The 24,002-nt window shown below is 55.9% G+C and overlaps 1 protein-coding gene across 4 annotated transcripts in view; it reads left to right on the top strand.

The window, feature by feature from the left end:
- PRDM15 (PR/SET domain 15) overlaps positions 1-24,002 on the top strand; it is a 71,943-nt gene that overhangs the window by 28,338 nt on the left and 19,603 nt on the right. For 2 of the 4 annotated variants that reach the window (XM_070598069.1, XM_070598070.1), the window contains exons 6-17: positions 3,700-3,795; positions 5,418-5,642; positions 7,847-7,976; positions 9,617-9,798; positions 10,009-10,103; positions 10,522-10,609; positions 14,679-14,846; positions 17,284-17,378; positions 19,661-19,792; positions 21,561-21,695; positions 22,517-22,680; positions 23,623-23,702. In XM_070598069.1, coding sequence (XP_070454170.1) covers positions 3,700-3,795; positions 5,418-5,642; positions 7,847-7,976; positions 9,617-9,798; positions 10,009-10,103; positions 10,522-10,609; positions 14,679-14,846; positions 17,284-17,378; positions 19,661-19,792; positions 21,561-21,695; positions 22,517-22,680; positions 23,623-23,702 — 1,590 coding nt within the window. Of the gene's footprint in view, positions 1-3,693; positions 3,796-5,417; positions 5,643-7,846; positions 7,977-9,616; positions 9,799-10,008; positions 10,104-10,521; positions 10,610-14,678; positions 14,847-17,283; positions 17,379-19,660; positions 19,793-21,560; positions 21,696-22,516; positions 22,681-23,622; positions 23,703-24,002 lie in introns of all 4 variants that reach the window. The other 2 variants (XM_070598067.1, XM_070598068.1) reach the window with 1 other exon arrangement.

Genomic DNA, 24,002 nt, shown 5'->3' with positions numbered 1-24,002 from the left:
CTTCATGTGGTCCTCTCCCTGTGTCTCTGTGCTTTCTCCTTAGAAGGACACCAGTCATTGGATGTGGGCCCACCCTCATGCACCCTGACCTCATCTTATCTTGATCCCAAAGGGTCCAGGCAGACGTGAATTTCGGGGGACCACTCTTCAGCCCACTACAGGCTGGGTGAGGGGTGGTGGAGTGTGGGCGCTGAGGATGCCTGGGGAGCGTGGGCGGGAGGCAGAGGGCCTGTGCTCCTGCCTCTGGTGGCCGCAGAGGGTTTACCTTCTTCACAGAGGTGTTTGCAGAGCAAGACTGGGCTTTATGGGGCGTGCTTTCTTTTGATAGTGAAGGGGACAGAACTGGGAGAGACGAACGAACGGCTTTTCACCTGGCAGCTCCCAGCTCCACCCTTCAGGATTTGCTAAACCGGGCACCTGGCGCCCACCTGGGTCAGACGTCACTTTCGAGCCTGAGAGGCTGGGCTCATGGGGTGCTATCCGAGAACACTAAGATCTTCCTGACCCGGTTTTCTCGTGTCCCGATTCCTTCTGGCCGGAACAGCATCGCCAGGTGTGCCCCAGGATCAGCCCAGACTGCACGTCCGGTTCTGGTTGTTAGAGGCTGACCTTGTTGGTTGTGTCCTGGATGATGCCACGCCCCTCACGACTCTCAAGGTCAAAGTCAAAGCAAAGGTTGCCGCCCCTGTCAGAGATCCGGTTCTGTTTGCATTCCGCCTGCCGGAGAGCTCTTTAATCTGGAGCTCAGCTTGAGAGCAGAGGTTTAGTGAAGTGGCCTGTGACCGTGTCCTGTGTCCTCCAGTACGACTGCCTCCTGATCTCGTCCTGACCGCTCGTTCAGGAATGCGGGCTGACCATGTGGTTCCTCCTCCAGACCTGAGACACGGGGCGCTGTTAATAATTATGCCGGGACAGCCAGCAGAAACTGGGAAGCACAGTCACCTAAACGTGTTTTCAGATTGGGAAAATAAATAAGCAACTTAGGTGTGCTAACCTGGTAGACACGCTTTTTATGGTTTTCACGTTCTGTTTTGAGACAGACGGCCAGCAGGGACTTCTTGGAAATGTAGTGGAAGTTACTGACTGCTTTTTATTGGTTATTAGCTTCCTGATTTATTTTCTTCCTGAGAGCACCTCCTGTCCAATGATTGCTTGGTCCTGGCCATGCTGGTAACTCCCTGGCCAGCTTTCCCTAGGGTCAGCTGTAACATCCGCTGTTGGTATACCTGGTAAAATAGTGACATAGCAGCTGCCCCAGGGCCCCCTGCACTGCCTCCCACCACCCTGGCCTCCCGCCCAGCCCCTTCCTCAAGCCCCTCCTCCCCAAGTCCCCAGGAGTCCTCTCCTGGCACAGAAGCTTCTAGAACCCTGCTCCAGCTCTTCCCGCCCTGAATGCCTGGGGCTCAGAGCAGTCTTGGGTGCCTGTCTTGAATGCCTTACCCAGCTAAGGCCATCGTTGTGAGCCCACCACTGCCCACTTCTTAGAAACTAGAGTAGACATGACCTGTGAAGAGAGGCCCAGAAATAAGGGAAAACTGGTCTTCCGTGTGTTTCATATTACCCGCATCCTGAGGGAGGGGCTTCTCTCTCCTTCTCGGTGATGGGGCCGCTCCCCATCCTGGCCTCTAGTCTGGATGTGCCCGTGAGACCACTGCTGTATGGTGGAGGGAAGGGGGCCTTTTGTGGCCGTTGCTGCACCTTTGACCCCAGGGGGACGGGACAGAGCAAGGGAAATGGGGCCTTAGGAATCACCAGGATGTTCTAGAAGAATCATGTTGGTGACCAGTGGGCCAACAAGCTGTCTTCCCATACATTATTATTCAGAATCTTTCTTGGTGAGCGTCAGAACTGCTAAGACTCAATTTAATTCTCTTTTTTGAATTTGCTTCAAAATGCATCTTTGTTATAGAAATCAGCCAATTTGTAGATTGGCAGAGCAGACTTCTAAACATAGAGAAAAGTTGGTTACAACATGAAGGAGTAGTGACACACTTCTTTAAAAAATTAATTTTTACTAATTTTTTTCTGGCAGTGGATTGACTTTCTATTTACATTTTTATCTTCAACTCACATTAAGGGTGATGAGAGGACAGTAGTGGTGACTAGTTCTTCTAGTTAGTCCTGTTGACCTAGCATCAGAGCACTGGTTGAAGAGAAGGGTTTCTTATCCGGGTTAGTTTGAATTCGCGTCCGTGGGGTGGGGACCTTATTGCCGGGGACAGCAGCTCATTCACTGCCTTGATCCACGAGGTCGGCCTTCAGCTAACCCGCTCCTCGTCCTCATCGTCTGAAACTCTCGTGTGCCAGTGTCATTTTCTCTCTTTGGCACCATGTGGGTTTGGGAAGATGGGTGAGAAATGGGACTTCGGCTCTGATTTCCGTTCGTCCCTGACCTCCATCTGATGTTCTTCAGCTGGCACATTCCCAGAGAGCGAGTCCAGAGAGAGCGGAGGCTGGTCTGCATGGGACACCCCATAACAGCCCCCTGCTGCCCGTGGCGCTCACTCCTGACTCTTTCTGCTGTTTTTAGTGTAACAAAAAATTTCCTATCGCGTTTACATTTCTTCCTTCTTGTTATCTTAGAGGACTCAGAAAATGCAGGCAAACAGTTGCAGCGATGGTCTGCATCTTTTTCTTCCATCCTTTGCAAACTTATCACTGGTTTTAGATGCAGAAAGAGGTGTGTTTTTTCCTGGTACTGAATGCATGTGAATCGCAGTTCTGGATGATTTTCTCAAGGACCCGGGAGTTTGCTGTGTGAGCGGCCCCCGGGATGTTGCGATGGGTCGTGAGTGTCCACAGAGGCTGTCCAGTGATGGAGCGGGAGTGGTGGTGAGGGCTCGTGGCCCCAGGCCAGCCCTGCCAGGCTGCCAGACGAGCTTAGAGAAACTGGGCTGGGCCAGGAGATCATGAACTTTTAGGTCCCACGAGACCATCAGTAATTTTTTTTTTTTAAAAGGAGCCTCTGATCCCCTCTTTACAACCAGGCTCTCCGTCTGCGTGGCATGAACCCTGGTCATCTCCTCTGTCCTCACACTCCCCTGGGAGTGCAGTGAAGGCCAGAGTCACTGCCCTGACAGCAGCCGCTTGCCCTGGGTCACTATGTAAATTTAAATTCAAATTAAATAAAATTAAAAATTCCGTTCTTCTGGGGCACTGGCCACGTGCGGCTGCTGGAAGTGCAGTTGCAGAGCATTTCTGTCGTTGCAGAGGTTCTGTTGGACAGCGCTGGGCTAGAGCCGTGGCCAGACTAGGCTCAGGGCACCACTGACTGGCCTTTGCGGGTTCTTGTCGCTTGAGCCAATGAGAGATTGAGGACTTCCTTTTGGTCTGGAGGATGCACTTTTTTTTGAAGCCTTATGTAGGGATGCATTTGGTCGCACTGGACCAGCTTCTTGGAGGAAGTCGTGTTTCTGTGACTGGCCACAGACTCTGCATCAGGCTGCCTGGCTCCACCTCTCTGCGCTCAATTTCCCCCTCAGTGAAATGGGCATGTTCACAAGGACTGGAGGAGTCCATGTGTGTCAAACCCCCAGCACGGTGCCTGGAGCATTGAGGGTGCTCATGAGCGTGAGCTGTCGTTCTTACTGTCTCCAGCATCTCGCCTGTCGGGACAGGTGCATTCTCCGTGGGGCTGGGGCTTCTCCGAGAGACGCGCTGCTGTGGGTCACCTTTTCCTCCTCTCTTTCGAAGCTGCAGGCACCCCAGAAAACAGCGCCCCGGTGGAATCGGAGCCCAGCCAGTGGGTGTGTAAAGTGTGTTCCTCCTCCTTCCTCGAGCTGCAGCTCCTGAATGGTAAGGGGGTGGCACGGGTCAGCTTGCTAAGTTCAATTTAGAGAGTCCTGTGTGGACCTCACTCTGATTCGCGCTGTCACTTCCACACCATCCCTTTTCAAGGGGGAGCAAGACACGTGGCCATCGGGATGTTCCAGGCTTTACGTGAGCAGCTCACTCCTGGACCCCCGTGTAGACCGGATGCAGGTCTCCCAGACCTGCATGTGCGTGAGAGCCTGGGGCCCGGTCAGCTGTGTCTTTACGCTTTGCCTTGAAGCTCTCTCCATGTCTGCCACCACACAGAGATCTGTTTTCTTTCTCTTAGGCCCACAGTGTGTTACAATTTGGGAGGAGTGGTGGGTCTCTATCTTACCTCATCTTTCCAAGCCTTTTCAGCCAGGCGGGCTCATCGTTAGCTTGTTGTGCAATGTGGCTGAGCTGCCGAACCCTTCCTACAACACGTGTCATGTTATACACGTTACAGTGTGTCTGCTTGTTAATTTTCTTCCCTCCCTAGATACAGCTCCTCGAGGGCCCTCACTCAACACAATGTCCCTAAATAAGGAGCAAGAGCGGAAGTAACAGCCACCGCTTCACACTAACGCCTGTGTAGAACCAGCTGAGATTTACAGTGGGAGGAATCAGTGTGCATGGGCGCCTCTGTCCTTGGAGCGCCTTGGTCCCCGTCTGTCTCGTGGGTCACCCCTCCTGCTGGCCCCTGCTGTCCAGCTGGTCTGAGCTGGCCTTGCCTTCGTTTGGGGACCTGGGCCATTCTTGAACTTGGTGCCCATCCCCGCCTGCCTCCTGCTTCCCGCGTTTCTTGCTGATATCTTTCCTTGGGAATTTCTGAGGCTTTTCTTCAGTTGAAGATAAAGCAGAGGTTTTTGCTTTCATGCAGTGTTTTTTTTTTTTTTTTTTTTTTTTTTTTTTTTTTATTTTTTTAAAGATTTTATTTTTTCCTTTTTCTCCCCAAAGCCCCCCGGTACATAGTTGCGTATTCTTCGTTGTGGGTTCTTCTAGTTGTGGCATGTGGGACGCTGCCTCAGCGTGGTCTGATGAGCAGTGCCATGTCCGCGCCCAGGATTCGAACTAACGAAACACTGGGCCGCCTGCAGCGGAGCGCACGAACTTAACCACTCAGCCACGGGGCCAGCCCCTTTCATGCAGTGTTTTTAAAGACAATTTTGTTTATCATGAATTGAATATTTCTCCTTAGAGGCTGCGTTTTTAAGTAATTATATTGCATATTCATTATAGAAAAATTAGAAAATACAAATGAGCTTAAAGAAAATTAAAATTGCCTGTAACGTCCCCACCTGGCAAGGACCACATGAGTATTCTGACATCTCCCTCCTTCGTTTTTCTTTGCACCTACATGTGCATGCACACGTTTAGTTTTTACAAAACTGTGTTCACGGTGAACCCGCTCAGCTTCTGTCTGCTAATTCACTTTTTAAAATAGTACTCATGTTTGGTGCAGTGGGAATGCTTTTATTTTTCAAAAGCAGTGGAAATAAAGTTGGTTTAGCTATGCAAAGGGCACACTGTTAGCAAATAAAATTAAAAACAGACAAAAGGGGGGTGGGCTGACCTCTTCCTCAGCGTCCTCGTTTGTTTCCTTGTGGTTGTCCCCTCTCCTGCAGAGCATCTGGTGGGTCACTTGGAACAAGCCAAAAGCCTTCCCCCCACCAGCCAGCACGAAGCAGCCCCCGAGAAGGAGCCCGACGTGCCCCGTGGGGAGCCTCCGGCTGTCCCCAAGAGCGTCAGTGCCACCAAAGAGCACAAGAAAAAGCCTCGAAGGGGGAGGAAACCCAAAGTGTCGAAACCAGAGCAGCCTCTGGTCATCGTTGAAGGCAAGGAGCCAGCAGGTGAGGGCTGGTCCTGGGAGAAGAGCCAGCAGGTCAGGGTGGTTCCAGGAGAGGAGCTGCAGGTGGGGGCTAGTCCTGGGAGAAGAGCCAGCAGGTGAGCCGTGGTCCTGGGGGAGGAGCCAGCAGGTGAGCAGTGGTCCTGGGGGAGGAGCCAGCAGGTGAGGGCTAGTCCTGGGAGAAGAGCCAGCAGGTGAGCCGTGGTCCTGGGGGAGGAGCCAGCAGGTGAGTGGTGGTCCTGGGGGAGGAGCCAGCAGGTGAGGGCTGGTCCTGGGAGAAGAGCCAGCAGGTCAGGGTGGTTCCAGGAGAGGAGCTGCAGGTGGGGGCTAGTCCTGGGAGAAGAGCCAGCAGGTGAGCCGTGGTCCTGGGGGAGGAGCCAGCAGGTGAGCGGTGGTCCTGGGGGAGGAGCCAGCAGGTGAGCCGTGGTCCTGGGAGAAGAGCCAGCAGGTCGGGGTGGTTCCAGGAGAGGAGCCGCAGGTGGGGGCTAGTCCTGGGAGAAGAGCCAGCTCGTGGGGGGTAGTCCTGGGAGAAGAGCCAGCTCGTGGGGGGTGGTCCTGGGAGAAGAGCCAGCAGGTGAGTGCTGGTCCTGGGAGAGGAGCCAGCAGGTGGGCAGTAGTCCTGGGGGAGGAACCAGCAGCTGGGGGCTAGTCCTGGGAGAAGAGCCAGCAGGTGGGGGTGGTCCTGGAAGACAACTGCCAGGGAGGAGAGAGGAACCCAAGGCCATGTCTCCACTCTGCTGGGTGGGAAACTTCAGCCTAGAGAGACCACATGGAGGTGGAATCTAAGCCCTTCTCTCTTTCTCTAAATCAGTGCTTTTAGAGTGCGATTTACATGTAATACAATTTGCACCAGAAAGTGTGTGAATTTTGGACTTTGACAGATGGGTCCACCTGTGTAACCAGCACCCTGATCAGGCCAGAGAACGTTTCCATGCCCCCAGCCACTTCCCTCCTTGTTATGGAGTGGTCTTTCCCATCCTGGGATTTCACGTGGATGGCACTCTTTCTGTGGCCAGTGTCTTGCACGTGGCCTATGGGGTGAGCCTCGTCCACAGTAGGTTTCTGGGTGCCCCTTCTCCTCTGCTGCCGAGCAGGGTTGGTTCATCGTGTGAACGCCCCGCCGTCTGCTCCCGCATTGCCTGTGCATGGGCACATAGCTTGTTTCCAGGCCATGGCTAAGCTTGTTCTCTGATTATACACTATCCTCAGCAGAGTTTGGAGGGAACTTTGACCCGCTTTCTCCATGCACAGTCTTGCAAGGTTTTGTCCCCTTGGTCTTCACGCAGCCTCTGCCAGCATTGCCTGGTGCCAGCGGGTTCCTGGTGGGCCTCACACGTGAGGACCAGACGTGATGCTCAGACACGGGTCCCCTCTCTGCCTTCTTTTCTGACCCTGGGGCAGTTTTTCTTTTTGCTCTCTGGTATATCCCAGGACTTCTTTTGTGAGAATGAGAAGAAATCCTTATTCTTTCTCAGAATTAAAACAGAGAATTCAGAGGCGCGGCCTTCCCACAGTAGTCTCAGTTCACTTCTGCTGCTCTGGGTGCCGCCGGCTGCCGGTTTGGAGCTGGTAGGAGGAGGAGTGGCTCAAACCCCCCTGGGCGGTCTCCCTATTTCCCTGTAAACAGGTAGAAGGGGAGAAGGGGGCGGAAAGCTCAGTGAGTATTTCACTAATTATTAGTTGCATTAGGAACACACGTTGTAGGTGAAATGTAATCTTGCCGTATTTCTTTTGTCCAGAGGCTCAGGCCTGGGTCCCTAGTATTGTGGTTATTTGATATTTGACCCTTGTATAAAATGGTTATCTGCTTTTGAACATACTGAAGATGGCTTGTCCAATGATAAAAATATTTCTAAACCTCTGTCAGGACTAATTTATTAGGTTATCAGGTCCCTTTATATATCAAAATGTTTTGCTTGGGGTTGGTATAGACTTATGATTGCTGTCGTTTTAAAAAAAGAACCACAATGTATAACTCCAGTTTTGAGTTAAGAATAACGTTTTGCTTTTCTGTGTAGACAGGTAAATACGTGGATTCTAAAACATTGCTAGTTTCTCCATCTTTTTTGTTTTTTTCTGTGTAAATCTTGCAAGCCGTGTCTCCAACCTTGGCCTGGCTGCAGTCCCCGTGGGCGTGTCCTGTTGGTTCGCTTGGGTTCTGTCCCCTGCCCTGGTGGTGACGTGGCTTGTCCCATCCCCTTCACACAGACCAAGTGGCAGAGATCGTTACCGAGGTCCCACCGGATGAGCCCGTGACTGCGACGCCGGACGAGCGCATCATGGAGCTGGTGTTGGGGAAGCTGGCCACCACCGCCAGCGAGGCCAGTTCAGTGCCTAAGTGAGTCCTGGCCCAGCACTGGGGACGGTCTCCAGGGACAGAAGCACCGTGTCAGCCAATCCCCTGGGGAGGGGAGGGGCCTCCGAGCGGGAAGATGTGAGAGGGGGCTGGTTTATTCCTGGTGGCGGGAAACTGATATGCTTGGGTGGAACGAACGTCGTGGAGCTCGAGTTGAATAGGGCGTCCACTGTCAAAACAGTTAAAAAAAATTTTTTTTATTGTGTTAAAGTATACATAACGTAAAATTTACCGTCTTAACCATTTTTCTTTTTTTTTTTTAAGATTTTATTTTTTTCCTTTTTCTCCCCAAAGCCCCCCGGTACATAGTTGTATATTCTTCGTTGTGGGTCCTTCTAGTTGTGGCATGTGGGACGCTGCCTCAGCGTGGTTTGATGAGCAGTGCCATGTCCGCGCCCAGGATTCGAACCAACGAAACACTGGGCCGCCTGCAGCGGAGCGCGCGAACTTAACCACTCGGCCACGGGGCCAGCCCCTACCATCTTAACCGTTTTTAAGTGCACAGTTCTGTCATTTGAAACACATTCACATCATCGTGCAGCCGTCACCACCATCCATCTCCAGAACTTTCCATCTTCCCAAACTGAAACTCAGTCCCCATTTAACACTAACTCCTCAGCCCCCGGCAGCCCCCGTTCTACCTTCATCTCTATGATGACCTTACGTGAGGTATCGGTGACTCTGGGCACCTCAGATAAGTGGATCATACAGCATTTATCTTTTCGTGACTGGCTTATTTCACTCACATCACGTCCTCCGGGTTCCTCCATGTCGTAACGTGTCATAATTTCCTTCGTTTAAGGCTGAATAAGATTCCTTCGTGTGTATAGACCACATTTTGTTTATCTATTCCTCCATTGATGGACGCTTATGTTACTCCCACCTTTTGGCTGTTATGAATAACGCTGCTATGGTAAAACAGTTTCATATTTGAATTTCTCTAAATTTAACCCTTAGCTCTGTGTTTTTCTTTCTTTTTTGTGAACAATGGAAATGCTTGTATTTTCGTTGTTATTCTTGGGTAAATTTTTGCCCTGAAATTTAATACGCAGGTGTCAGTTTTTCTTCCAGCCCTTTTTGGAGCACCTCTCCCAGTTGTCAAAGGGTGCCTGGTCCGCTACGGTCCGGGAACCTATGGAAATACTGAAAACTGAGAGCAAAGTAACGTCAGAAATGGTGTTACCTATTTATTTATTTATAGTCTATCTTATTGCCCAGAGGATTTTGGTGGCTTACCTTCAGAAACACATTTAATAGGGAGAAGAAATTTTAAAAACCAGAATCAGGGAAAATATAAAACAGAGCAGAGACCAAACCCAGTGAGAACAGAGCGCAGACAAGGTTACTCTAGTTGAGGCACAAACTGGGCTCCAAGCTTCCTGGTGGCCGGAGTTGAAACACAGTGAGATGCGTAGCCGGTACGGAGAAAGCTACCTGATGCCGTCGTAGGTTTACGGTGCCTCTCCATCTGACACGCCCCTGAAGCCGGGGTGACGCCTGAGCACGCTCCCTCCTTTCTCATAGTGAGCTGGGGAGATCTGGAATGAGCTCTTTCCAAAATGATTGTGACCTTGAGCTTGTTTCTCTGATGACTCAGTTTCCCCCCTGTCTGGCCCCGGCAGGTTCCCCCATCATCAGAGTAGCTCCATCACCCTCAAGAGGAGTCTCATCCTCTCCAGCCGCCACGGCATCCGGCGGAAGCTCGTCCGGCAGCTCGGGGAGCACCGGCGGGTGTACCAGTGCAGCATCTGCAGCAAGATCTTCCAGAACAGCAGCAACCTGAGCAGGCACGTGCGCTCCCACGGTGAGTGCCCCCCCGGCCGCCGCCAAGGAGGGTTGGAGACGCCTGGAAGGATGGGGACGGGGTGGGGGGCAGCGGCGGGCTGCCCATCGCCAGGTCCCCTTCTGCCGTCTGAGGTGGAGGGAGAGAGGGCTCTGAGGGCCTCGTGCGTGCACGTTGTTTTGGACACGCTGGAGCAGCGGCGAGTCAGCTCTTTCTCGGTTGGTTCCTCAGGAGACAAGCTGTTTAAATGTGAGGAATGTGCCAAGTTGTTCAGCCGCAAGGAGAGTCTGAAGCAACACGTCTCCTACAAGCACAGCAGGAACGAGGTGGGTGGATGGCCCGGGTCTCACTAGCTGGGGAGAAGCAGACAATTGACTGAATGATCACATTGGAAGGAGAAGCAAGAGTCATGAGTGAGCCAGACCGGGCTGACCTGGCGGCTCCCGACGTGTCCGAGGTGGGCCCTGGGCTGCAGGTGGCCGTCCCCGCCTGGCCAGGAGCCGACAGGGCGGCACGAGGAGCCAGGAGGCTGGCACCGGCTGTGCGGGTACCTGAACGTGGACTCTCTTTCTGGGGCAGTTGGGCAGCAAGAGTGAAAAGTTCTGTGTCCCTAATTGAGCGGGAGAGTAGCGGAGAAAAACGGGGTGGACCGTGGGCTCCTGGAAGTCGCTGGGGCGGTCCCTCGGGGCAGCGGGCTCCTTGCATCGCCCCCCGCCCTCCTCTCACCTGCGGCCTCCCTTCCAGGTGGACGGCGAGTACCGGTACCGCTGCGGCACCTGCGAGAAGACCTTCCGCATCGAGAGCGCGCTGGAGTTTCACAACTGCAGGACAGGTGAGCGCCCCCCGCCTGGCCCGGACACCTGGCCGGAGAGCTGGACCTTTCAAAGGGCAGCACGGGGGTTTCACACACAACCTCGCTTTTTCCATTTCCCTCCATTGCTTTTGCTGCCAAGCAGTCAGTACTTGTTCTAAAGAGACAGCTGGGGACTTCCGTGTCAGAAGGCATTTATTTCCTTACTCCCTGTTAGTCTTTAACTGAAGCTGTGTGTGCCCCACGTTTGAGACTGTTGTGAAGCACGGGGTCTCGTCCTCGCTGATGGTGGTGAGCAGTGGTGCAGGATTTGTTCTAGGACCGTGTGAGGAATAAATAAAGAGGTGGGGGCAGTGGCTGGAGGGGTGGGAGTCCGCCTTGCCTTTGGAATTAGTTTCTTTTGCCACGAGCTTTCCTTTGTCCCCCGGTCCTGCCAGCGTCCAGGGCAGGGTGACGTTGCTGTCCTGCACCGATGGTTTCCGCTCTGAGGCTGCTCTGCCTGCCAGTCTCCAAGAGTGAAATGGAGCCCAGTTGTGCTCGTGTACAGTCGGAAGCCAGCATGCTCGGGCGGGACTGCGGCTGAGAGGGGCCTCCGGGCCTGGGCGAGTGCCTTGGGTGGTGCGTCCGGCTGAGTTCGCAGCTGGTGAGCATGCACGACACAGAGCTCCCGCGTGCAGCCAGGAGGCGGCCACGTAGGTGCCCAGCTGGTGGAGGAAGACCCTCCTGCCGCTGCGCTTCTCCCTGGTGTGAAGCGCCCAAGGGAGCATGGCAGAGGGCTACAGCACACCCAGGATGGGGATCAGAGACCCGTCAGGGTGGCCTTTGATGTGTTGACCCTCAGTGTGCATCACTCATGTCTCCGTTCTACTTCTCCTCCGCCCCGTGTCTCGGAGAAGTGTTAACCCACACTGGCTGATCGCCGCCCCTCCCCACGGGGGCCAGCACCTGCTCCCCAGCGTCTGCCTGTTCCTTTGTTCGGTTTGTGTGTTCTGCGTTGAGGGCCCCCATTTCACAGCCGGCTCCTTCCTTCAGTGCACAGCGCCATGCAGGGCTCTCAGTGGCAGCGTGGGTCTCATTCCACCCGACCTCCAGCTGCCCCCCAGCATCCCTGCACTTGCGGCGTGCAGCGTCACCTGCAGCCCGCCCCCTGCACCCCAGGGGTCCCCAGACTCAGGGGACATCCACCAGCTGAGTCCATGGGTGTAGTCAACGAGCCCAGCCGGATTTGTAGACTGGAGTCAATGATGCCCGTGTTGCCCCTCGCCGTTCTTGTGGTGCAGCGGGTGGGGCGTCAGAGCGGAGAACGACGTCCCCGTCCTGTCGGGTGTTTGGTGAGGCAGCCTCAGGGTCGAGGAGGAGAAGTTGTCCTCTTTTTATTTTAACTGTTTCTCTGGACTCGAATGAAACAGAAGGTAATAAAAGAAGTCAAAGCAGCATTTTGCTACATGTCAGCTCAAAGTTCTGTTAAACCAGGCATTTATCTCTCTTCATTATTTAGAAATAACAGAGCAGCCGCGAACAGAAATGCAATTTCCCTCTAATTTCAAAGGTTAGAAGTTTTGGGTGGAAAACACAGGAGAATCTTGGGATCTGGGCTCATTTGCTTACTGTTCCACTTTTTATAGTATTCATGTTGAGTGAATGTGTGTCTCCCATAGACCATTAAACCAAGAACTTGGACAACCTTGGGGAGAAGCTTTGAAACATGTAGTCTGATAGGTTTTCTCAAGCTCTCGCTCAGCGGTTGTCCTGGGTGTGGGGAGCTGTTGGTGTAACTCCTCTGAATGGTCCTTGTCCTGCCCTTGGCTGTCCTGACTGTGCTAGAGAATAGCAGAGTTCACGTCCAGGCCCTTGAGCAAAACATGGTCCGTCAGCCTCCCGTGCACGTGGCTCCTCCAGACATCCATCGTCCTGTCTTTGGGAGGGAGAGAGGGAGAGAGGGAGAGAGAGCGCGCTGAAGTCCAGGGGCAACACTGCTCCTTCCACGGCTGTCAGGTCCCAAGGCTAGTGGAGCCACCTGCCCTGAAGGGAGGCCCACCTGTGCCCTTACTACCTATCTGGGAGGAAGGCCCACCTGTGCTGTCAGTACCTGCCTGGAGGGAGGCCCCCCTGGGTGGTCGAGGGGGCCCAGGTTGGGCGGGGGTGTTGGTGATGATGGAGCTGTGCTGTCAGGGGCCCACCCTGCACGAATTAAGATGGCAGAAGCCCTTGTCTCTGGGGTCCCATTCCTAAGAATCCACGCTAAGGAAATTTAGCGGGAAGGAAAAAAGCTACATTACTAAGGGTCACTAAATTATCTACAGTACTAAAAATGGTGAAGTCAATAGTGATGAATGAACTGGAGGGGCCATTGTGTATCCACTAAAATGGGCATGAAAACGTTTTGCATGTTAAGCACAGGTACAGCATGCACATGCACGCGGGTACAGGGGATCGTGTGGGCACCTCTGGGCGTCCACCTGGGCTGCACATGGGGACCCTGAGAGCAGGTAAAGAACTACCAAGGCCTGAGCCTCCCAAGACAGCGAGCAGCGTCTGGAGACATTTTGGTTGTCGCAGCTGGCTGCGGGCTGGGGGATGCTACCGGCATCTGGTGGGTGAGGCCAGGGATGCTGCTCAGCATCACCAGTGCACAGGACAGCCCCACAAGGGAGAGTGATGGGCCCCAATGTCACCAGAGCCCAGGCTGAGGCCCCTGGAGGCGGGGGTCCTTAGACGAGCCCCAGGGGCTGTGCTGTGCAGCAGAATGGGAACCCCGGCCGGGTCCACTGTAGAAAATAGCAGCTTTGAGGGTGGTCTCAGGGATTTGTGTATTTGGCAGACGTTTAGTGACTCCCTGAGCTGGTCAGTGGGCTAGAGCCCAGGGCCCAGAAATGAGGACCACATGGTGTATCCTGAGGCCCTCGCTCTGAAGGGGATGCACACTGTGACCCATGCCATCATGCCCACCTGCATCGGTGACACAGGGAGGGGAGAGGAGAGCAGCTCTGCCGGGCAGCCGAGCGACTGCAGGTTCCCTAGACTGGCGCTGCAGGAGGGCTGTGGGCAGTGAGGGCTCCCTTCTGGGGCTTTTTGTGTGACAAACCCGTGGACAGTTACATGTGCTGGCAGGAACAAGGTGGGCAGGGAGCGGGTGAGGATGCTGTAGGGGGAAGGAGCAGAGCAGAGCACAAGACTGAGAGGGCGCTGGCCCAGGGCGTCAGCTGGGTGTGAGGCCCTGAGACCCCCTGAACCAAGGGGGAGGCCAGGCAGGTCGGGCAAAGACAGACACCCGAGGAGGGGCCAGTGCTGTGCGGGTGCCCCAGGGCCTGCTGTTTGGGCTCACCCAGAGCAGGCTTTCAGGGCAGGGCCTGACGGCTCAGGGGGCATCCAGGAGGGCCGGGTGGGCCATCCTGGGTGCCTGGAGGGAGAGAGCGCAGGGAGACAGAGAGTGGGGTGGGGACTGTCAGAGGCTCCAGTGGGGCAGTTTGATTGGCTGCCTTTGAGGAGGGGTGAGGCCGGGACGTGGGGATGGGGGTATTTCTGGAGGCTTTGTTGTGGGTCCGTTTGTGTGTGGGGTGTGTGAAAGTGAGTGCGGGGGCTTTGAATGGGGGGTGTTCACTAAAGGGGACCTGGGAACAAGAGCGTTTAGTTTAAAGGTGGGAGAACTTTGGGCTGTTTGTGCGGGTGGGGAGGAGCCTGTGGAAAGGCGTGAGGGGTGGGCTGGAGGGGCAGATGGGGGCTGAGCCTGAGCCCGGAGGAGGTGGGGCTGGGGCTGCAGCAGGTTGGGTGCGAGGCGAGGGCCCAGGCCTCTCTCCTTTCGAGGAATCAGCCCAAATCCTGCGTGAGATGCCTGGCGCGGCAGGAGGAGGGCTGGCCATGGCTTGGTGGAGAAGGGAGATGAGCTACATGCTTGCTTTTCACGTCGAGGGTAGCCCAGTGCTGGGGCAGAGGCTACAATGGCGCAGGCGAGGCCTTTTCCTGGCTGTGTGGTCCTCACGCGTCTCTGCTGTCACTCGTGCCTTGTTGCCATTCCCGCGCCACGAGGTTGAGCCCGCATCCGACGTCATTTACCTGAAAGTCGCCGTGTGTTTGCTTGCTTTCTGGACAGATGACAAGACGTTCCAATGTGAGATGTGTTTCAGATTCTTCTCCACCAACAGTAACCTCTCCAAGCACAAGAAGAAGCACGGGGACAAGAAGTTTGCTTGTGAAGTTTGCAACAAAATGTTCTACCGCAAGGACGTCATGCTGGACCACCAGAGGAGGCACCTGGAAGGTGGGCGCCCCTGCCTGTGGGGTGAGCCCCTGGGGGGTGGGACGGGCGCGCCCCCTGTGCCGCGGGGAGGGGCATCTGTTGACACAGCCCCTTTGGATGCAGTTTGGCGATCCCGCCATCTGGTGGGGTGTCCTCCTCTGGGAATCCGGCTCAGGCACAGAGAGGTACTGACAGGGGATTAATAGTGTTGTGTGTTAGTGGGAACGGTTGGAAACATCCTACAAGTTCCACAGCGGGGCGGGAGTTAAGAAACCCGGACTTTCTGTAGGATGGAATGTGATGCCGTCATTAAAAGCGGTTTTTCAAAGAGTTCTTTAATATTGTGAGACATGCTTTCGCTATGACAGAGAGAAGGAAACTCCAGTACGTGAAGTGTGTGGGGCAGAAGGTGCCGGGCGGCCGCTGCGGGTGGGGCCGTGAGGGCTTTCTCCCTTGCTCCTCCTCCTCCTCCTCCTCTCTGTTTCCCCTGGGGCCCCCGATGGCCTGTGCTGTTCGTAGCAGGCTTGGGGGGGCAGGGGGGCTGCCTGTCCACATGGTGGATTTATGAGAGGCCAGGTGTGAGAGAAAGGTGGACTTCAGTTTTGGGGTGGGGTGGGTGAGGCAGCACAATGCGGGAACGAGGGAGACCCAGAAAGGAGATGTGGGGTGTGGGTGACCCCGCGGGGCAGACCTGAGCTGTGCAGGGCGCAGCCCCAAAGGGAAGCCATGGGCACTGCGAGTCGGGAGTGCCCGGGAGACTTTCCTAAAGAGCCTGCTCACACACACCCCCTGCAAGTTAGCACTGTAGTGTTGGCAATCCTGATTTTTACCCTAAAAGCTACAGCTCTCTTGCTAACCAGCCCTCACTAGCCAAAAGCACCTTGTTTTTTGAGGAAAATCAGCCCTCAGCTAACATCTGCTGCCAATCCTCCTCTTTTTGCCGAGGAAGACTGGCCCTGAGCTAACATCCGTGCCCATCTTCCTCTACTTTTTATATGTGGGACGCCTGCCGCAGCATGGCTTATTGAGTGGTGCCGTGTCCGCACCCGGGATCTGAACTGGCAGACCCCAGGCTGCCGAAGCGGAACGTGCGCATTTAACCACTGCGCCACCGGGCCGGCCCCCCAAAGCACCTTTTTATGAAGGTTGAAAAAAATCATTTTAAAAAGAATTGCAAATGAAGTGTATGTTTGTTGGAAAAAAGTCAGAACACAAAGTGGCATATAAAGTCTGACTATTCCGTACAAATGTGCGTGTACACGTGTCACCATGCATTTTTTCAGGAAGACTGGAATCGCATCCTATATAAGTTTTGCCCTCTGCTTTTTACCTGGCTGTTCTTCACGTGGCTTGCTAAGCTCCCCCACCATTTCCTCTGGGATCCCTTGGGAGGTGCGCTTATGGCCTCTCCAGACAAACCTGGTGCCCGCTTAGTGATTGGGTGGGCTTGAGTGAGCTGCTGTGCCTCGGTTTCCTCACCTGTGCGGTGGGGACGCCCACCCTGCTCAGCTGCCTAGGCTGGTGGATGGTGGAACCAGACCCTGCTTCTGAAGCCCCCACAGGCCCATAAGTGCCAGCCGCCGTCGGGGCGGCCAGAAGTCAGGTGTTTGCTGATCAACAGACACCTGGGTTGCGTTTTACCACTGACCTGTAACTCAGATCACTTGCCGGTGGGAATGAACCAATGCTGTTTCGTGGTCTTTCCCTCTACATTGGCGTGTAGTCTACACCCCTGTTCAGACCAGGTGCGCTTTGTGCTGCGGGGAGGCCTCTGGAGAAGGCCGTGTGGTCTCATGTGCAGCCAGCTGGGCGTTGTTAAGTCCGGCAGTGAATGTCCCAGAAGAGGTCAGCACTATAGAAAGAGACCATGAGAAGTGAATTCCTCTTTTTCTCTTGTTCAGAGATAACCTGTTTCATGTGAACTTCTAAAAGTCTGTTTCAATCCCAATTAGGAATGGTTATGCCTTAAAACCATAAAGATTTTATCATCACCTGACTTTTCACCTTGATCCCGATTCGACTGATTTAATTTGAAGGATGAATGCTAGTATCTTTTTAATAAAAAGTGTCTGCCTCCTTACAGGCATCTCTAAGAATCTCCCGGAAGGCTTGAGCCTTCTGATTGAGCACACGTTCCTTCTTTCACAGCCACTCATTGTAACTCTTCCACATTATGAAGTTTAAAACACTCGCCGCCCTTGTGTTTCCGAATGTCTCAGATGCAAGAACCGTGTTACCGCCTCCCATGGGCCTGTGCATCTGTCCCCTTCCCCAGGAGCCTGTATCGGGGCAGTGGTCGGTGCTGACACATCCTGTACGAGTGACTGCTCACTTGTTTGTCCCACTCTCTGGGCATGTCCATCCCCCGTCCGGCTGGAAGTGCCCCTGGCTGAAGTAGAAACTGCCTGAGCGCATGTTCTGTGTGTATTCACTGTCTTCTTGGGGGCGGGCATTTCAGGAGTGAGGCGAGTGAAGAGGGAAGACCTGGAGCCGAGCGGGGAGAACCCAGTCCGCTACAAGAAGGAGCCGTCAGGGTGCCCCGTGTGCGGCAAGGTAATACCCCCCCTGCTCGAGGTCGGGACCCTAAATGCACAGCTCGTCGTTTCTTAGGTTAAAGCTGAGACTCCACTCATGGAACATTGAGGGGAAAAAGTGTTTCGGGTACAAACGGACAGTCGGGCTGTCTTAAGCTACAGTATCCGCTCGTTTCGTGCCCTTGTCATTTTGATCTCTGGCTGTCCATGGGTCTCTGGTGAAGGAGCCTAGAAATACTTGTTCCTCCTTTCCAGCCTGGTTTTCCTGTGGCCACAACTTTCCATCTGTGCCACTCCTGGTCCTCACGCTCTGCTCCTCAGCATCCCTGGACGTGTCCCTGTGGTGGAGGACCAGGCAGAGCACACCGAGGACATGGGAGGTGCAGGGCTTTCTTTAGCCTCCGCAGTGCTGGTCTCCCCTGGAGCATGTCTAGCGAGAGCACTGACGGCCCATGGCCACAGGCGCTCCATGACACGTTCAGTGGGTGCTGGTGTGCCGAGTGAGTGAGGCATAATGTCACCCTTATGAGCAGATCTGTCCAAGGTGGGCCATCAGAGAAGGCCAACTCAACAGAGCCACCAGACCCTAAATGTCCAGAGCGTACTGCCCATCAGGAGCCCCGAGGGTCACGGCCCGCAGTGCGGCCATTCGTCAGCACGGGGCTGGGAACCCTGCCCTGGCACTGCTGTCTAAGCCACGTCAGGTTGCCGCGTAAAATGGTGGTGGTCTTTGCCCACGACGTCCGTGGTCTTGACGGAAGTGTGGCTGCTTGCTCCCCAGACTCCCCTCCAACGACTGGGGAATTGCTGAGGTCGGCTCTGTCCTCAGGACTAGAACCCGTGTCCCTCGCAGTACACAGAGCACGTGCTGCAGAGGGAGCTTCCCAGAGGGGCTCCCAAGCGGGCTCTGTGCCTCTGCAGTGGGGCGGGGTGGACGTGACCGCCAGGCTGTGTTTGGGTACAGTTGCCGAGTCTGTCTCAGCCACACACAGTCTGCCTGAGCTGGGTGCTGGGGCCCTGGAGGCACAGTGTACCCTCAGCAGCCACCAGTTCCAGATAGTGGAGAAGTGCAGGCCGCAGGCAGACGGCCAGCTGGGACTCGACCCACCCTGCTGGCATGTGGCACCATTGCCAAATCTTTTGACCTTTTCAAGAGAAAATGGAAATCTGGTGTTTTTATGTAAAGTTTTCTGATTCTTTTCAAACCAGAAAGCAAGCAGTCAACAGGGTAGTGTGGCCTGTGGGCCCCACATTGGGCCTCTGACTTCCAGCTGCACTTTGGGGCTGGTGAGATCGTAGAGTGGGGGAGCTGGTGCGATGGAGCATACGCATGGGCCCCGGTGACCAGGCCTGGCCTTGCACGGGACTGGGGTGGATGGAGCCTGTGCTCATGTCCCTCTGTCCATGTGTCCTGGTCATCCTGCCCACTGCCCGCTGGGATGGAGCCTGTGCCCCGTGTCCAGGTGTCCTGGTCATCCTGCCCACTGCCCGCTGGGATGGAGCCTGTGCCCCGTGTCCAGGTGTCCTGGTCATCCTGCCCGCTGCCCGCTGGGATGGAGCCTGTGCCCTGTGTCCAGGTGTCCTGGTCATCCTGCCCGCTGCCCGCTGGGATGGAGCCTGTGCCCTGTGTCCAGGTGTCCTGGTCATCCTGCCCGCTGCCCGCCGGCTCTGGGGCAGTGCTGGCCCCACATCCCCTCCATGCCTTTGGGAGATCGTGTGCATGACACCACCAGCTCCGTGCTGACATTCAAGCACGTTTTATTCTGCGACATGCTCACTGATACTCAGGGAGGGTCCAGGCAGGTAGTGAAAGAGCACAAATGTTTCTAAAACTGAGTTCTCCATGGCTTCCAGTGACTTCTTTTCTTCAGCCCAGTCTGCCTCGGGAAACTGAGGTGTTGGCTGCACCTGCTGCCTCTGTCCCTCCCCAGGAGCCCATCTCCCCCCACTGAGTCATCCTCCCACCTAGCCTCCCAGGGCTGTCGGCCCCAAGTCACCTGAAAACCTTGAAATGTCCCACGAAAGCATTAGCCTTCTGTTCCTTGAGAATTGCTTCCCTCTCCTTCGTCTCCCACGCTCTCGCCTATAAATCTGTACTGTAATGTGAGCACGTAGTTAAATGATGACGCAGGTGATCAGGGTTCTAACACCGAGTGACGATGTGTGGGTCTCAGACACTCAGGAGTTGTTGGGACTTTAACTTTGGGGGCAACTTACTGCACTTTTTGTGCCCCGTCGTGTTTATCAGACTAAAGCCCGATGGTGAACGGCTGCCTCCTGTCCCGGTCCCTCTGCCCACAGGTGTTCTCCTGCAGGAGCAACATGAACAAGCACCTGCTGACCCACGGCGACAAGAAGTACACCTGTGAGATCTGCGGGCGCAAGTTCTTCCGTGTGGACGTCCTCAGGGACCACATCCACGTCCACTTCAAGGTGTCGGCCGGCGTGGTCCTTTCCCGGGTGGCTCACGGGGAGGCGTGGCGGGCCCCAGGGTCAGCGTCCTCAAACAGTTGTCAGCTTGGCCACGTTGCCTCTCCTCAGATGAGTCCTCAGGACTGTTTGCTGCGTCTCACGCAGCCCTGCAGGGCTCGCGTTACAACTCCCAAATGCTCGGTGCTGCCCACGAGAGGGAACAAGGATATGGAGTGGCATTTGCTTCCCTCCTTGGCTTTGAGGAAAGGGAGGTGTTGGCGGGAGCTGGCCGGGGCGGCGAGGATTCGGGGTCGCCATTAAGAGCAGGAGAAATACCGGTTGAGGGAAAAAACAAAGAAATGACAGGTGGTGCCGAGGCCCGAGTGAAGATGGGAAACACCCACCCCAGACACATCCGCCCGTGGCTCAGTACTGTTCTCGGGCAGCCCCGGGCACAGCTTGGGATTTCGCTGGGCAGGTGTGAGAGAAAGTGGGGAGGTGAGGCAGGAGAATAAGTGGGGGGTGAGGCAGGAGGGAAAACAGGGGCAAGGCAGGAGAGTGAGTGGGGGGCGAGGCAGGAGAGTGTGGGCCATGTGGAGCAAGCTGGGGTGGAAGGAAGGGCCCAGGAGGGGCCAAGAGCCTCAGGGGAGGGACTTAGTCCCAGTGGTCTAGTCCAGCTGGGCTCTAGTCCTGCAGCCTTTCTGAGCTCCCACTTCTCTCTGTAAAAGGGAAGCCCTGAGACCTGCAAGGAAAGTGGGTTTCCACACGGATTCAAGTAGACCAAGGGCCTGGCAGGTCTGAGTGCCCTGGGCCGTGTGGCTCCCAGCCAGATCCTTGTCCTCCTTGAGCCCTGCTCTTTCCGAAGGATATTGCCGTGTCTTTGCTAATGGAAAATAGAGAAAGGACTCAGTTTGAGTCGAGATGACGCGGTAGAAGAGAAGAAAGGGAGGATTAGGCCTTTGTGAAAACCTCTGTGCTTCAGGACAGTGAAATTTCCCAAGGAAACCCCTCTGCCCTTCCCAGAATTGTAAGTTTTGCTCGAAATGACACTTGGCCAGCATTGCTGCGCATCCTGGCCGCCTTGGCTGGAACGTGGGCAGTGGCAGGAGAGTGGATGGCAGGCCCCCACAGCTGCCGGGAGGAGTTGCTAAGTTGCTAAGGGGATCAGCCGCCCCACGTAGCAACCCCTCTGGTCCACACGCCACCTCTGACTCCGTGAAGTGCTGCTTCTTCAGCTCCCAGGCCAGCCCCCCACGCAGCTGCTCCTCCCCAAGTTTTTCTAGCCTGTAGAATGAATATTGAAGTGTTTCCTGCAGTCCTCTCCAGAGAAGTAAATGGAACTTCGGGGCCATCCTAGCCAGCTCGCATAGAAAGAGGTCTTAGAGACCATTGATCTGGCCCCATTGACAGATGCCACCGTCGAGGCTGGAAGCTAGGCATTCCTAAGTCTGAGAAGTGCACAGCTCAAACCAAGGGACACGGGGCAGGGACTTCTGTCACCTTTGCTGCCCCTGCCCTCACCCCTCGGTGGGCATCACAGAATGATCTGAACGCAAGCCGGGCCTGGCGGCTTTCCCATCAGGGCAGTGGGGTGTGCAGAGGTGGCCCCAGGGCATTGGCCCAGGGTCTGTCCCGCAGGGCACACGAGTGGGAGCTGGGTGGGACTGGTGTGCATCGGAGAGGCGCTGCCTTCTGCACGTGGGCGAACCTCGCTGTCGCTGCGGCATAAATAACCGATTGAGGCTCCCCTGGAGCAGGTGAGAAATGGGACGTGGTGACTGTGTTCCAGGACATCGCGCTGATGGATGACCACCAGAGGGAGGAGTTCATTGGCAAGATCGGGATCTCCTCGGAGGAAAACGATGACAATTCTGACGAGAGTGCAGACTCGGAGCCTCACAAGTACAGCTGCAAGAGGTGTCAGGTAGCGTGACCACCCGCCCCTGACCACCCTGCCGTTGACTGCCGGCTCAGCTACCACACCTGCAGAGGCTCGGGCTCCATCAGGCGGGGGCGGGCGGCCCCACTCGCCTTGGCCAGGTTCCCTGGCCACAGATGTCCTGGAAGGCCATCCCATGTCACGTGGCCCCTGAGGGATGGTGAATGTGAGTGTCGCTGCTGTCACACGGACCACCCTCTCAGAGCAGCCTCCCGACAGGTCCACACAGAGCACTGTGGCTGACCGGGGCGGGGGGCCTCATCCCTGGCGGGGCTCCTCCCCCTCTCCTCTCTCCTCCCCTCCTGCCCACGGACCGGAGCCCTGCCCCCTGCGCAGAGGACCTTGCTGGGCAGGGTTGATTTTGTGTCTGGGGGGAGCCGCGCTCCCAGTTCCCAGCAGTCTGCTCTTGGAGCCGTGGCTCCCCACTCGGGCTGCCAGGGTGCGCGCCCCGTGAGTGCAGGGGCCATGTTCTCCGTGAGCGCTGGCACCTGCGTGCTCGTCAGGGCAGCTGGCTGCGCACCTGTCCGTGACGTCGGGCATGGGTGAGGGACAGGGAGGTCAGGCGTGTGGAGAGGCGGAGGGTTCAGGGCACCGGCCGGTCTGCAGGGGAGGTCGGGGAGGCGGTCGGTCCACTTCTTGGACTCCCTCCACCTCGCGGTTTTGCCCGGCCTGGCTCTGCCCCTGGGAGGCTCTCCCCTTCTCCCCAGGGAGTGGGCTCTCAGTGTCCCGGCCATGGTGCAGCATGGCAGCGCTGTCCTCAGCACGGGGACGGCCTGTGCGTGGTGTGAACGGCATGCCGTCCGCAGCTCACCTTCGGCCGGGGGAAGGAGTACCTGAAGCACATCATGGAGGTGCACAAGGAGAAGGGCCACGGCTGCAGCATCTGCCACCGGCGCTTCGCCCTGAAGGCCACCTACCACGCGCACATGGTCATCCACCGCGAGAACCTGCCGGACCCCAACGTGCAGAAGTGAGGCCTCCCGGGGCTGGGCTCCAGGGTGTACAGCGGTGCCCCAAGGGAGGGCAGTTTTCCCTGTCGAGAGGCAGATGCTCCAGCGAGACAGTCCCGTCTCCTCTGGGAGCCCGCGGCCAGGGCTTTGGGGAGCGCACTTGCCTTGTTGATTCTGTGCTGCTTCAGTCCTCCCTCCCAGCTTGCACACCCTCTTGCCTGCACTCACGGCACAAGCGGGTCACGTATCCCAAAGATAATGTGACCTCAACCGCCTGCAGAACAACCAGAAACCCTCTTTCCCCATGGTAATTAGGTTTTGTGGATGCTGGCCCTACATCTGCCTGCAGCCCAGAATCAGTGCTGTTGGCACAGCGTGTGGGTGAAGAGTCCTGTTAGAGGCTGGAGTAGTGGCTCAAGCCACCGTAACAAAGAATGTGTAGCAGGTGGCCCCAGCAACACAAATGTATTGTCTCATGGCCTGGAGGTCAGAAGTCCGAGATCAAGGTGTCGGCAGGGCTGGTTTCTTCTGAGAGCTTCTAAGATTCAGAGGGAGAGTCTCTTCCAGGCCTCTCTCCTTGGCTTAGGGATGGCCATCTTCTCCTCTGTCGTCACATGGTCGTCCGTCTGTGCATGTCTCTGCATGTCCAAATTTCCTCTTTTTATAAGGACACCAGTCATCCTGGGTTACAGCCCATCCCTCTGACCTCATTTGAGCAGCTCTGAGGAGCCTGTCTCCAAATAAGGTCACATGCTGGGTGCTGGGAGTTAAGATTTCAACAGGGGAATTTGGAAGGGGGCACAGATCAGCCCACTGTGGAGGCTAAATGCTCGGTGTCTTTTCTCACCACGTAGCACCTCTTCTGCCTCCCCTCTGCCGATAAAGGTGCTTGGGGAGGACGGACTCTGCGGCGGCTGGCCCCCAGAGGCCATGCGCGTCCTGAGGCTCGTGTCTGCTTTCAGGTACATTCACCCCTGCGAGATGTGCGGGCGGATCTTCAACAGCATAGGCAACTTGGAGCGACATAAGCTCATCCACACAGGTACCGAGTTCCCTGCAGGACGCGGGTGCCGAGCTGCTGGAGGGGCCGAGCCCCCTGCGCCCCCCAGGCCTTCTCCGCATCGTCCCCTCCCTGGGCATTCTGCTCTTTCTCCACTTCTCCCATCCTTGCCACCCCTTCCACTCCCACCACGGCCCCTTCCTGCCCCTTCACCCCTTCTAGGTCCTTGGGGACCTAGAGAAGGTTCCGTGAGGGTTGAGGGAGGTGAGCCTGTGCTTCCAGCTGGAGGCTGGGGGGCTCCCGGCTAACAGCCCTTGCACGGTCCCCGTGGGCGTGGAACTC

Source organism: Equus przewalskii, chromosome 27, assembly GCF_037783145.1.
Source record: "Equus przewalskii isolate Varuska chromosome 27, EquPr2, whole genome shotgun sequence".
NCBI classification, from domain to species: domain Eukaryota; kingdom Metazoa; phylum Chordata; class Mammalia; order Perissodactyla; family Equidae; genus Equus; species Equus przewalskii.
This window is presented reverse-complemented; position numbering and strand designations above follow the sequence as displayed.